Genomic DNA, 14,403 nt, shown 5'->3' on the forward strand with positions numbered 1-14,403 from the left:
CAGGTCCCTGCCAATCTCACTATTAGGCCTCCCTAAAAGACAAAAACTCAGCATGACGGCCACTTAAGGAAGTTAAGTGAGACCTAAAACAAAACAAAACAAAACAATCCTCTCCACTGCCAGTGAGAGTCTTGCTGAACAAAACAATGTCAGGTAAAGAAATGATCAGAGAAAAGGTGGGAAAAAGAAAACAATGAGGTGAAGGGGAGCAGTGGAAGGAGAGTTCAGGCAGAGGCCTGAATGGGGAAACAGGTGTATGAAAAATGTGCAGAGACAGGGAGAGATGATGAAGAGCCATAATTCTCAAGGGAAGGTGTGCATGTCTGTCTGAGAAGTAGAAAGGCATTAACTCTGAGAGTGGAGCAAGGGAGGGGAAAAAAGAAGAGGTCAGATAAATGTCTATAAAATAACACCACCACTGATAACAAGTATAAAAGATTCCTTTCTTCTTGAGAAGACAAAGGGAATTTTAAGTAGGATTAAGTAGTAGTAGCTTTCAGAACTCAGCAGCCCTCAGAAGCAGTAACAACTACATAAATAGCTAAGTGGATGGTAGGAATTACTTCACTTTGGAATGTGGCCAGAATATGAAAGTTAACAGTAATATCACTTTGAAAGATTTCCTTAGATTTTAGGAGGGAACATCATTGCAGTCAACTGTGCTGAGTTAATTTTAGGAAGAGGATGCTCCTCACTGCTTGAAGACTTTCTGTCTCCTGAAAATTGATATGACAGGAGCCCTACCCTGCTGGGAAGAGCTCTCGTTCCCATGTAAATACGCCGTGCCAGTATCGCCTCCAGTGGAAGGAAATCATTACATTCACAGATTAGCATTGCGTAAGGTATAACTTTACTCAAAACATAACTCACAAATGATGCTCTAAATACAGCAGAAAGGACTGTATGTATCCCACTTTCACAGAGTCCCTTTTTTGACTCATTGTGAATGGTTAAAATGTGAATCCTGCAAGGCCAAATTTTGAAACTTGCATATCTGTATACATTCATTTCTAAATCAGATGGAATTGGACAAATGGGAAATATAAGTAATTTTCACATCCTAGACACTTCTACTCATGAATATCCTGTCAATTTTTCCTTTTAAGGACATGAGACCATTAAGGTGCTAGGTTATCTTTACTCTTTCCCCAAAACAGAGAAGAAAACTGGGCCTTGATGGTAATTTGGGGCACAAGCATCTTCTCTCACCATTTGGAAATGTTTATGTGTTACTGTTTATTTGTTTGTTTGTTTGTTTAAATTAAGCTAGGATGTTGCATTATATACTTATTTTCTACCTAGCAACAAGTTATTTCAGCATTATCCACAGTGGAATTTGGATGAAAATCTGTTTATTGACCCTGTTCCCTAAGGGTATGTTTGCCCTAGCACTTGGAATAAATATCATTTTCATCGCACTAGAAATAGTTTTAATTGGACAGATTGCTACACCCAAATAAATCAAAGGAATCTAAAGTAGACATGGCATCAAGTCAGGATTCTACTACAACCCAGTTCAGTATTCACAACTGAAATAAGTATCTAATACATTTACAGATACTAAAAGAACATCTATACATACCAACATTTTTGGAAAATATGAGTTTGGAGAAACTGGGTATTCTGAAAATAGTCTGTTAAAAGTTATGTGATTAGTTAATAACTAATTTCCTACCAATTGTATTATATGTAATGCATGTAGAAAGAACTGCGTTCACCCAGTTCATTAACTGGTAGATTTTCATTAAGCAATCTAAACAACAATAGAATATGAATGTGTAGATGATCAAACAATAACATTGAGTTCAGAATTAAACACAGTGCCAAATATACCTGAATGAAACCACAGAGGGTACTCTGTTCATAAACTCTCCTTTCAAATCCTCCTATAAAGTGGCCCCTCTTTATTTCCCACTACTTAACATGCACCCTCTCTCCAATAAGCCGGAGCTCTCCATCTTCCTCACACATCTCTGTGTCCTACTCCATGCCTTTGTCCTGCTGACCTACCTTGTCCCTCATCTTGGATGCTCCTTTCAAGTCTTTATTAGCAAGCACTCACCTCCTCCATGAAGCTTTGAATTTTACAACTTGAACTTAGTCATATATTTTCTGAACATCCTTAATATCTATGTGCAAATTTAGCATTTAATTGTAGAATTTCCCCCTCTGCTTATATACATTTGTCTGTACTTTTTTCAACTTAATCATATTATTTAAAAATAATACCTTCTTCTTCATGCCTCCCCCTAAAGTTCCTATCAATATGTTACTCCACATTTAATGTATCTTGCTCTAGTTATTCTTTCTGAATACTGGGTCTATCTGAAAACATGCTTACATGTGCTGTATCCTAAAGAAAACTTCTGCAACCCTGGCTTCTTTCCCAAGTTCTCCTACCATATCTACTTTCTTTTTCTGCCAAACTTCTTGAACAAGAATTCTTTCCTCTACTTCCTCTATTCCAGTTCCGTATCACAATCTGAGTCTCTCTGTCTCACTTCCTGTGCCTCAGCCTTGCCTCTCTCCACAGAAACTGAGTGCACCCCATCTCATTTCCTGGAGACTGAGAAAACATTGGCTTTCAGTTCATCTCTTTCTTAAACTCACCTACTCAGTTTCCTTTCCTAGCTGCTCCCCAAGAGTCTTCAGTTGCCATCCCTCATCTCTGCTCAATCTCCAGTGGCAATTACGTCTTTGCCCCCATCTTTAACTCCCAGGTCTCCATCTGCCACTCCCCAATATGTGTTTCTAGTACTGAACACTCTGTGGGGCAGACCTTATGCTGCCACCTGCTGGGCAGTTCCATAGGGCCTACCAAATTCGTTAGTCCCTCCAAATCCACCATTCATTCTGTCTTCTCTGTTAAGTTCATCACCATTTTCCTAGAACTACCTGGTAGAGATTTAATATTCAGCATCTCCATTCACAGCACCCTACCACTCACCGCACTAATCATTCACCAGGTAGCGTAAATACCACCTACTACACTCTGTCCACCGTGATCTTCCCCGCAAGTCCCAAGTCCTTACTTAGGCCATGACTGCCCATCGCCGGAACTACTGAAGGGCCCTAACTGGCCCTTCTCCTTTCTCCTCTCTGATCTCCAATCCTACTTACACTTCTGCCAAAGGTATCTTCTTGAAACAGGCATCCGAGCAATGTCCTGGATAAAAAGCCTCAAGGAACTCTACCTGTAGGATAAAGTCCAAACACCTCAGCACTGGAGCTTCAAGAAAGAACTTCAGGAACTTGCATTACCTGGCCCCAGACTATCCCTTTTGCTTCATCTGCCCTCACACTCCCTCTGACTCACTACCTCACTTTCACTCACTCCAGCCTCCCTATACATTTATTTCCATACCTTGAACAAAGAGATTTGACTGAGATCCTGCAATGGGCTGATCCTATCTTTGCATGGCTGACACCTTCCAGCTATTCAGGTCTCATCTCAAATGCCACCTCACAATCTAATCTGTGACTGCACAATCTAATCGCCTCTCTCCCTGCCAATACTACCTGGTCACCCTTTCACATGTACTCTGTTGTATTTCCTGTAAACGCATCTCAGCATTTGGAAGTCTCTGTTCCTCTATACATTTACTTACGTAGTGTCTGTCTCCTCACATTCAAATGTAAACTCTGTGAGCACAGACAGACTTTGTCTTCCTCCATCACTCCAGCTCCCAGAACAGCGCCCAACACACAGGAAACCTAAAGGCATAGCCCTCCACATCCTCATCCTCACTCTGCTCATATGTCCACTCCAGCATTTCTCATAGCACATCTTTTATTTTAACAGCTCTTTCCAAAGGAAATGAGTGGAGGGAAGGGAGAATATATCTAAATATGGCAGTGAGGGAGGGATGCGTGGTTGTACAGCACTCATTCAAGTTTTGTAGTATTCAGTGTAGACGGTATCCAAACTTTAGACATCACTGGGCCACACTGGAAAAAGAAGAGTTGTCTTGGGTCACATGTTAAATACTTTACAATATGTAATCACATAAAAAAAAATCTCATAATGTTTTAAGTAAATTTATAATTTTGTGTTGGGCTACATTCACAGTCATCCTGGGCTGAAGTGGCCCATGGGCCATATCTTGGACACCCCTGGCAGAGTATTTATTAATCTTTGTTAATGTTACCCCTCTAGCACTTTATAGATTTTTGATCATGCTATAAACAGTAGCCTTTAAATTTCCTTTTCCATGTGTTAGTTTCTAATATATTATAATATATAAAATGTATTATATATTTTATATTTTATATGTATTATATATAAATGTAAATATATAATATATAATATATAAAATGTATCTAATATTATAATATATAAAATGGAAAAGTTTATATTGACCTTGTATCTGTGGCCTTGCTAAATTTAATACTTAGCTCTAAGTAATTTTAATATTGCATATATTTCTATGTATACAATTATGATAAGTGCAATTAAAATGTTTAATTCCTATATTCAAAATATGAATATTTAATATCACTATTTTTAAGCACAAGATACATAAAATAAATCATTAAAAAAATATAGCTACTAGTGCTATGCAGGATATTAGAGACAATAGTATTATAGGGAACATGAATTAAAATAGTTTTTAAAAAACAGTGTTTTACAGCAAATTATTATTTACTACACTTTAAGCTCCTAGAGAACAATATCATGTCTTGCTTATTTGTCCTTATCTCACCAATCCCAATAAAGTGCGTTTCCAATATTAGAAATTCAATAAATGTTTTTTTTAATAGGACTAAAATATCACAGCATATGGCCCACATCCAATAAATACTTGGTTGACCGTAAGAACCAATTAGTTTGTTGAATGATCAGTGTATGCTCAGCCCTGCTGGGAAACCATAACAAGAGACACAAGAAAACAGAACGTACCCTCATTATTATCCATACAGAAAAACTCCATTTCCAGATAATGAAAAAACATATACACCAAGGAAAACATTTAAGTGGCTACCTGTGCATTTCTTTATATGACTGTTCCTTTTTCCATGTGATCCTAACTTGCATCCAAAATTCTCCTCCCAAAATTCTGCGAACCAGACGTTTCTTCGATTATTGGCAAGAGTTCGGCTTCTGAAGTACCGATCAAATCCTATTTTAAAGAAGAAAGGTATGAGTTTAATATTCTTTCATAATCAAAACCAAATACTACCAGAAATCTTAAATAGATATTATGTTATATTGTGATTATTGCGTAAAAAAAAACCAAAATGTGTTATAACACAAACGGGGGAGAACCAAAAGCTTCCCTTATGACAAAACCAAGAAGAATCAGTGGACGGTATTTCCACTCCCAACCACTCACCATTCGGGTGCCTGGCGCTGGGGCTGAGTGTAACAGGAAAGGCTGCTGTTGGTGTCAGCCTCTCCCTGTCCTCTACGTCTCCCACTGGCAGCGATCGGCAACTTCATGACCTTATGCTAACTATTCAGAACCAACTTGGACATTTTCATTCTCATATTTCTTCTCTCTCTGTCTTTTTTTCTATCTTTTTCTCCTCACTGGAGGTAATGTTCTAGGCTTCTATACTTCTATCCACCTCAAAATTTATCAGTCCTATATGTTCCATTTTCAGCTAATTCAATTAACTAATCAGTACTAATGTAATCTTCTGGAGTCATGGGTAATGGGCTAGAGTGTCAGCCTGCTAAGTTAATAACCTCATTGAAGGGAGACCACCTGGAAATAATGCCTCTCTCAAAAGGATAATGGGAAAGGTGGGAATTTCAATCACTATCAAGATCATTGGCAAAAGCATTTGGGAGACAAACTGCCTTTCAAGGATGCTTCACCTCCCTGCTGTAGTGTTTACTTTATCCATAGGGTCAGTCTAGCATAATGTCTTCATTTTCTGTGGAGCAAGCACTCTCTCTCCAACAGTGCTGTAACCATCATGGATGCCCATGGAAATATGAGAATTTAGAGGGCAACATCATGGAAATTGCTAACATCACGGAGCTATATAAGGCCAACTAATACTTGCCGTTCTTAAAAAAGATTCAATAGGTACTCCTCTAATGAGAAAAAATATGCTGGGTTAAGTAGTTACTGTTTTGGCAATTCTGCCATCAGAGCTGAAAATTCTATCCAGAGTCATCAATAATGGGTGTGTTTCATTATATGCTGACCCTCTGGTTTACCTTTGAGTTTGATTTAGTTGGAGTGAAAACAAATTCTCTATGGTGCTTCCTTACCATCAATTGATGCTCTTTTGGGTAAAATTGTCACCGCCCCTTCAGCGATCTCTTCTTGCTGATAAACAGGTGCTATTTTTGATCCCCAACTATCTGAGCCAATCCAGAGAAAATGCCCACTTTGGTTTAATTTTTTCGCTGCTTCCAATATCCTCCTATAGGAATAAAAATAAATAAAACATACCATATTTATCAAGAATCACTACACTTATGAATGTTACAAGACAGCTATATCAAGTTACATACACTCAGTCAGCCATCATTAAACAATTAGTCTACAACTGCCTTATCTCCTAAAGGAAATATATTGGTGACTTTAACTCCAGCACCTGCTAATTAGCTTTATTCTTAACCTCATTCACTTTATTCTGCCTATCATCCTTACTTTTCTCACTTCTTTCAGTCCCCAGGTTTTACTCTACAGACATTTCAGACTTAGAAACTAGAAGGCTGTTGTGTCTCCATGCACCAGAAGGCAATCTGTAATTGCATAAGAATGTTGAAATTCCTGTGAAATCTCACAAGATTTTATATTGAACAAGATTTTATATATATGTTAGAAAAAAGCATGTGGGCCACAAATCTGATCCTACATAAGGAAGGAGAATAATCCGCACCTGATGTCATCTTCATTGGCAAACATAATCACTGCCCGAGCATTAGGTGTTTCTAGCAGGCGTTTGATAATTTTTTCAAATTCTCCAGGTCTCGGTTCACGTGGAATTTTCTGTGATTGAGCAATGCAAACACCACCTATTTTTTTCAAAAAAGAAGAAAGCAATTCAGAAAGGACATTTAATTAACAAATTTAATGAGTTTAGCACTTTATAAAAACACATGATTTGGTACAGAATATTGTTTCTCAAAACATCTGCTATTTTCACCTATTAAAAGAAATTATGTTTGTTTGCATTATAATGTATGCATCAATTAAATTACATCAATTACTTCATCATACATCAGATCAGGAGCATTTTTTTCCGAAGTTTAAACATTATTTTTGTGAATGTCCATAAGAAAACCAGTGAACAAAAAGTGTGATGAGAGTTAAGGAGTCAAGGAAGAAGGGCTGTTTTAATTCATTTAACATAAATTGAAGGACAAGTGTCTGGATTCATATAAAGCTTGAGTCTTTCTTATGCAGGAGACCACCAATAGGAAGGTCCTTTAGCTGCTTTTATTTATTAGGAGAGCTCTTTTAAAGATAATTTCATCTTATAGCCCATAGTAAGTATAGCAAGATTCTTGTGCATTAGCATAATGATGTTATCGAACAAGTGGTCTTCAAGGCTATTTGGGACACAGGCAAGTTCTAAGTTGAAATGTCTCTACTATGAAAATCAAAATGACAGAAATCCCATTCCATTATTATGGCATGGAAAATAAATCTTCTTTTGGCCTTTCCTTCTAGGGCAAAAAAAGACCAAAGAGGAAAGTTTAGAATAGATTTCTGTCACTGGGCTGTAATAGAAGAAGAAGAAAAAGGTTTCTCGGTTGCAATAGAGCAGAGATAAAACATATGCTAATACTAGGAAAAAAGCAATATTAGCAATATGTTTTAGTTCTATTATGGTTTAAACAGGCTTTTTGAGTCAGATGAGTATTAAATCACCATTTATACCATTGCTTCAGTAGGCAAAGGCATTTTTACTCCCAAATAATTAGCAATGCATTCAGTTACCCAAAAGTTACTAGGTACTGTTATATTAGCATTAGGCTGGTCACTGGGGATATAGAGTCTAACCCAGGAATTACTATCCAGTTTGGGAGATAGACATTCCAATAAATTATCATGGACTATGTGACAAATTTTGGAAGAGAATCTATCATACAATGAGAGCACAGAAGGTATAAGTAAAATGCCTGAGAGAGACAGATTTTAAAGGGCAAATACACAGCCATATGGGGACAAAAGTAGAACATTTCTGAAAGAAGCCAAGGTATGAAAGAACCTTGTTTGATCATGGTCTGTGATAGAGACCAACTGGGGTTTGAAGTTGGAAAGAATGGTCAGATCTAGCTTGTGAATGACTTTGTTAGACATGCCAAATAATTAGGACTTTTATCTTGAAAACAAGAGTAATCCACTAAAGTTCAAAGCAGGAGAACTACAGAATGGGCTTTATGCTTTAGGGGAAAATCTCAGGTAACTGAACAAAGAAGAAATGTCTATGAACCAGCCAATGTGTGTCCAGCATATTGTGATCAGACTTAACATGTGTGGAAATAATATATGATTAACAGTTCTGGAGTACTGAAGGTTTATTTTTCTTTAGGCTACCACACAGTCCAAATTATATCTGTGATAGCAATAATCTTACTAACCTTACAGTATGCTCTTCAGGGGTGGGAACTGTCCATAACCCATAGAAGGGGCCTGTAGTTAGCTAGCCTACTGATATGCCATTGATAGTTGAGATAATTGATTCACTCCTTTGGTAAATATGTATTGAGTGCCCACTGTCTGTCAGATTCTATGAGGGGGCCATGGGATGCAATGGTGAATAATATAGTAGATATGGTCTCTGCTTTCAGAGAGTTTAGAAGTTTGCATGAGCCAGGCTCAATGCAAAAAAAAGAGAGACATATATAATTATAAATTATGGCAAATCCCACAAGGGAGAGCAATGGGAATTTCTTTAAATCCTTACCCAAGGATATGTTTATTGATTTTGGAAAGAGAGAAAGGCAGGAGAGAGAGAGATTGATGTGAGAGAGAAACATCTGTCAGTTGCCTCCTGTACACACCCCGACCAGGATCAAACCTGCAACCTAGGTATGTTCCCTGACTAAGGATCCCACCGACAACCTTTTGGTTACGGGATGATGCTCCAACCAGCTGAGCCACCCGGCCAAGGCATAGCAAGGGAATCTAATTTAGATTGAGCAGCATTCAGGAAAAGATTCCCTAAAGTGGTATCACTTAGTTGAGGTCAGAAAGAAGAGAGAATCGGGGAAAAGAACATGGTTAAGGGAAGGGGAGAGCCCATGGAGTTAATGAATGATGAGGAGAGAAGTGTGAGACAAAGGTAAGAGGTAGACAAGGGCCAGATCATGTATTGCTGTGCAGGGCCTGCAGAAGATTAGACATAATTAAAATGTTTAAGTTCCTCACTAAGTGTTTTAGTAGCCCATAAGAATATGTCACATCAATGTGCTTTATGGATGAAAAATGGTTGAGGATTGCTGATGCAGAAAGAAGCCTGGATTGGAGAGAACAGGAGGCAATGAGCCCAGTTGGGAGGTTATGCAGACAGGCAAAGGGAAAATACAATGCTACCTGAGCTGACGATGAGCAGATGGAGCTGTCAAATAAAAGCTGTATATATTTACATTGTACTGATTTGATCTAAGTGAGAGGTAGTGAGAAATCACTAAGCATGACTTTAAGGTTTTGTCCTTTGTAACCAGTTTATGTGATGCCACCACTATACAAGCAGGAAAAATAGGAGAGTGAGCCAGCACATGAAGGAGAAAAGCATGATTCTGACTCAGGGAAGGCTGTCTTTGAAGGACCTATGCAACATCAGACTGAAAAAGTGGGTCTGGAGCTAAGCAGAGAAGAGAAAGGTAATTATAAGTTTGTCAGATGCTGGCACAGTAGGTAGTTAAAGTGTTGATAGTGAAAAGATCACTCTCAGGGAATAATTAAGTCAACAATAAGAAAAGAGGGATGATGGAGCTAGGAAAACCCACTAGCTTTGGAGAAGGGACCAGTGAACAGCACTTGGAAAGGAACAGTCACGTAGTTCGAGGAGGAAACTGTTGGGACAAAGTCTAGCGGTAAGTTGAAAACTATGCATAATGTCTTTAAAAATCAAATAACAGACAAAAAACTGTGGTGACTGCAAGTATTAGGTAGCTATAGAAACCTAAGACCAAAACTGTAATACCCACGAGGGAACAATAGCTGTTTTAATGTATGACTGCCCTTTTAATTAAATGACTGTGATTACTTAAGCATCTCATTAAAGACATGCCATATCCTAAATATCATTCTGAGATTACTACTGACTTCATAGCCAGAAGAATTGAAGGCTGGAAAATTTTTATTATGACTATTTCATGTAAGGCAAACAGTCAATCCAGGCATGGACTTTAGTCTGGATTCATTGATTTATTCATTCATTCAGGAGCTATTGAATACTCTTGTTAGTTAACTTAGGTTTCTACATAGTCTAAATCCATTTCTTTTCTTATTATATTCTGCCTCACCTGATATTTGTCAGCCTGGCCCATTTGTATGTTTCAGGAAAGCAGGATTGCACAATTAACTGACTTTGGCTGCACAAATACTTACGGAGAAACTGCTCCACAGGGCCCTTGGCTATTTGGTGCCTTAGGGATATTTTATTAAATCATGGACTGCATTGCTTCTGAAGTGACTAGCGTTAAAAGATTAGGATTCTTTTCTTAGCCCTGAAACTCATTCACACTTTCTATCTTCATATCCGTCACAAAGCCAGGCAGTTAATCCATTCATAAGCACTCATGGTCTACTATGTTTCAGGAGCTACAGACATTCAAAGATTGCTTGTCCTCAGTAATCTTATAATTAAATTACAAGATGTATTTAACATTAAAAAGCCAAATAAAAATGTAAAATTATCTAATGATAAAAAACAACAGCATAAGAAATATTAAAATACAGTAATAAGCAATGCCATCTGCCAAAATAGTCCTATGGATTCATAAGAAGTCATAATATACTGTTAGAGTTCAATTCTAAAAAGTGAAATTTAGTCAAACATTCAGGCTTAATCAAAAATATATTTTCTTACAATACTCATTATCTATTTTTCAATAGACCCTCCGCCTTGATTTAGACTCGCAGGGTGGGGAGCAGGAAGAGGAGCTGCCTCCATCAAAGACCATGCCTATTGCACCCATTCGCCATACCTCACTCTGAAAGAGCACTGATTGTGTGCAATTCCAGGGACACTGCCTTTCCTGTTCTGCAGGTGTGCTCAGTTCTGCAGGAAATAATTTTTGAAGCTTAGCACTTAGGAAAAGAATGTTGGATGGAGGAATTTATAACTCACTGCTTTCTACAATTTCCTGATTTCCTTGCCTATGTAAAGTTGTTTCCTTTTGATTTGATTCTATGATGATAATTAAAAGACCATTTGTTCAATTGAACACTGTTAGCTTAGGTACACTTTCACACACATGAGATGGATCCTTCCCAGTCTCATCCGCTCTATGATACCCCACTACTCCTAAAGGCAGAACTCTAAGGTTGGTATTATCACCATATTTCTGATGTGGAAACTGAGAAACATGGATATTAACAGCTAGCAAGAGGCTGGAACCCAGGTTCAAAGTCAGATCCATTTGACTCCAAGGCCAGACTTTTCCATCATCTTGCCCATCAGTAATGGACTATACCTGTTGCTTAATGGTTTAGTGGATACAAATAATTGACAAATAAGATAAAGCAAATTTAAAGACTCATTTAAAAACCCAGCAGGTTACCCCTTATAAATCTGATTGATAGCTATATAAATACAGTACTTCTACTGAGTATTAAGAACTTAATTAAAAATACTTAGATCTCATGCAGAATATAGAACTGACATAACCTTCTTTAGTATATATGTAGCCAGTCTACTCTCAACAATAAATAAATAAATAATAAATAAATAAAATGTACCTTAACTTTGTTAAAATTATAATATCAAAAATTAAAAATAAAAAATAGAGCTTCCTATTAAAAAAGAAAAAAAAAAACATCTTTCCAATTGACCCTGTAAATACCCGTCCTTGGTAAGACTTTCCTGAGTTCTCTAGTCTTCCCCTCCCCAGCTGCACTGCAGCAACCACAATATTGTATTTTTTTAAATTTTGTTATTTGCTTTCACGCTAGTCTCTAAGCTCCATAACTAATGAACATGGTCTTCTACATGTACCACCATACCCCCCAAACACCTACCACTGCATGGTACACAAAGACTTCAACAAATATTTGTTAATTAATAAAAGCAAGACCTGAAATAGATACTGCTGATATAGGGAAATAGATATGAGACAATCCTGCTTTCAAATTCTTTCTCAGCCAAATAAGGGGGAAAAAATGCATGTAAATACGTTTAAAAATAAATGGCATAAAAAAATGGACCAGGTAATTGAAAGGAAATTGCCAAAGAAATGGGCTCTATCTCCCAAAATAGCTTTCAACAGGGTTCTATGAATTAGAATGTCACCTTAGCTTTAGTTTAGTCATCTTTAAAGTGGCACAATAATTTGCTTTTAATGATGCAAGAGCAAATTTGTAAACAATTCCATTCATAATTTTTATCTCTTTAGAAAGCTGAGACCCATGTGCAAGTAGCCCAACATCTCTTGTCCAAGAGATGAAAGGTTCATTTCAATGTGTTGATCTGATAGTGCAGAAAGATGCTGGAATGAGAAAGAAAATAGCCTTGGAGTCAGAAGACCTGTGTGACCTTGAACAAGTCTCTTATGTCTCCGTTTCTTTAGCTCTGTGACAGGTTCATAATAACTATGACCCAGGATGTCAAGCGAATAAAATTAAAATGGTAAAATGATAAAGTCCTATACAAATGTGGTACATTATTATTATTATTATTATCAATAACCATGACCAGATAAGCATCATAACCAAACCCAAAATGGGAGACAGTTGATATTTAGATCTAAAACATGGACTTGTCAATAGGTCATATTCTTAAACCCTTCACCATTCTTTGTATAATATTATCAAATATTTTAAATTCTGAGCAGTGATACCTGCCCATTGTCTATAATGACTATATTATAGACTTGTGTCTATAAATAACTAAATTTCACTGTTTGCTTATTACTGGTCATCACAATGTGATAGGGGCAATCTCAATATGAGAATATTAAAATTTAGTCACGGTCTCTTCTCTGACTCCATAATTTTCTACTTGAAGGACCCCAGTCCCCTTTCAAAGGAAATCCATAAGTATTTCAAAGATCTGGGTTGAAAAAATCAGAATTTACTCTTTAAAAGAATAAAAGAATGGCAAACACTATTAAACTATTTATGATGCCAACTATTAAGAAGTAAAGTTGTAGAAGTAGCCACACATTCCATTTCATTTAAACATTCGCTTAGAGACTTTTAATTGGGTAGAATTTAAAATCTGAAACAATATTCTTGCAGGTTGGGCTCCCCAGAGGCAGTCCCTTAGAAAGAGTTTAAAATGTATATTTACCCTTGGCATCTACTCTATGGAGTGCTGAGCAATGCAGAAGGACTGGGCAGAGATGCCCAGCTGGCTGTGGCCCAAAGACAAACAACCAAGGCCACAGGGAGCTCTGAGGCTAGGATGGCCTCCAGAGTTGTTTCCAAATTAGGTCAGGAAGGTGAGCCATTATACCTTCACATCTATCAATCATTAGATGTGGGCAGTCCTAGGTAGGGGGGCAGAGACATTGGGCAAGGCAGCTCTCTGTAGCCTGACAACCCTTCGCGGAACTATAGAGAGGTCCCTGAGGCAAGGGCAACATATCTTCACTGAATGGAGATCTGATTTGATGGGAGACTCACCACATATACAAATTAAGATTTATAGATAAATGAAGAGGTATCTCTGAAATGACAATATAAGTTAAATAATTAACAGCATTTTATTGTTTAATTGCAAAACCCCTCTTTAAAGAAGACTTATTGCACAGAGAAAGGCAATGTATCAAAATAATAAAAGGCTGGAATTGTAGCCAGCTCAGAGAGGAGAAATAGAGTCATAAAACTCTCTGGTATTTAGAGAAGTTTTTTAAAGCCGTTTGAACAGATGAAGAATCATATTTTAAGTTGTCGCTTATTTTTAAGAATAAAATTTATATTAATAATGTCCAAGGAAAAAAGTAAAACAAGAAATGATGTCAAAGCACCAAATTCCAACTGTGATGAAAATCAAAGATTAAGTAATTAGAAAGAAACTGTTAGCATAGGTAGCTAGATATTAATAAAGGAAGAGAGCAAAATGAATCAGATATTACGAAGCATAATAAGCTACAAAACTGAACTGGATACTAAGTCTGCTTGCTTCACTAAGAAATTACAGCTTCACACACTCCCCAGGGAACCACCAGTCTGTTCCCTGCAGATTACAGTGGGGGGGAGGGGAGTGTGTAGAATAATAAAGTAGAAACCTAGATGACATAGAGGGAGGTAGTTCTATTTTGAGGCA

At 37.3% G+C, this 14,403-nt stretch overlaps 1 protein-coding gene across 1 annotated transcript in view; it reads right to left on the reverse strand.

The window, feature by feature from the left end:
* Positions 1-14,403, reverse strand: part of GRM8 (glutamate metabotropic receptor 8) — an 823,740-nt gene that overhangs the window by 449,640 nt on the left and 359,697 nt on the right. The window contains exons 4-6 of the mRNA XM_054564284.1: positions 6,841-6,976; positions 6,224-6,378; positions 4,983-5,120 (exon numbers count right to left, since the gene is read on the reverse strand). Coding sequence (XP_054420259.1) covers positions 4,983-5,120; positions 6,224-6,378; positions 6,841-6,976 — 429 coding nt within the window. The remainder of the gene's footprint in view (positions 1-4,982; positions 5,121-6,223; positions 6,379-6,840; positions 6,977-14,403) is intronic.

This window comes from Pteronotus mesoamericanus, unplaced genomic scaffold (genome assembly GCF_021234165.1).
Source record: "Pteronotus mesoamericanus isolate MK-2021 breed Mesoamerican mustached bat unplaced genomic scaffold, CSHL_Meso_final scaffold_85, whole genome shotgun sequence".
Taxonomy (NCBI): Eukaryota; Metazoa; Chordata; class Mammalia; order Chiroptera; family Mormoopidae; genus Pteronotus; species Pteronotus mesoamericanus.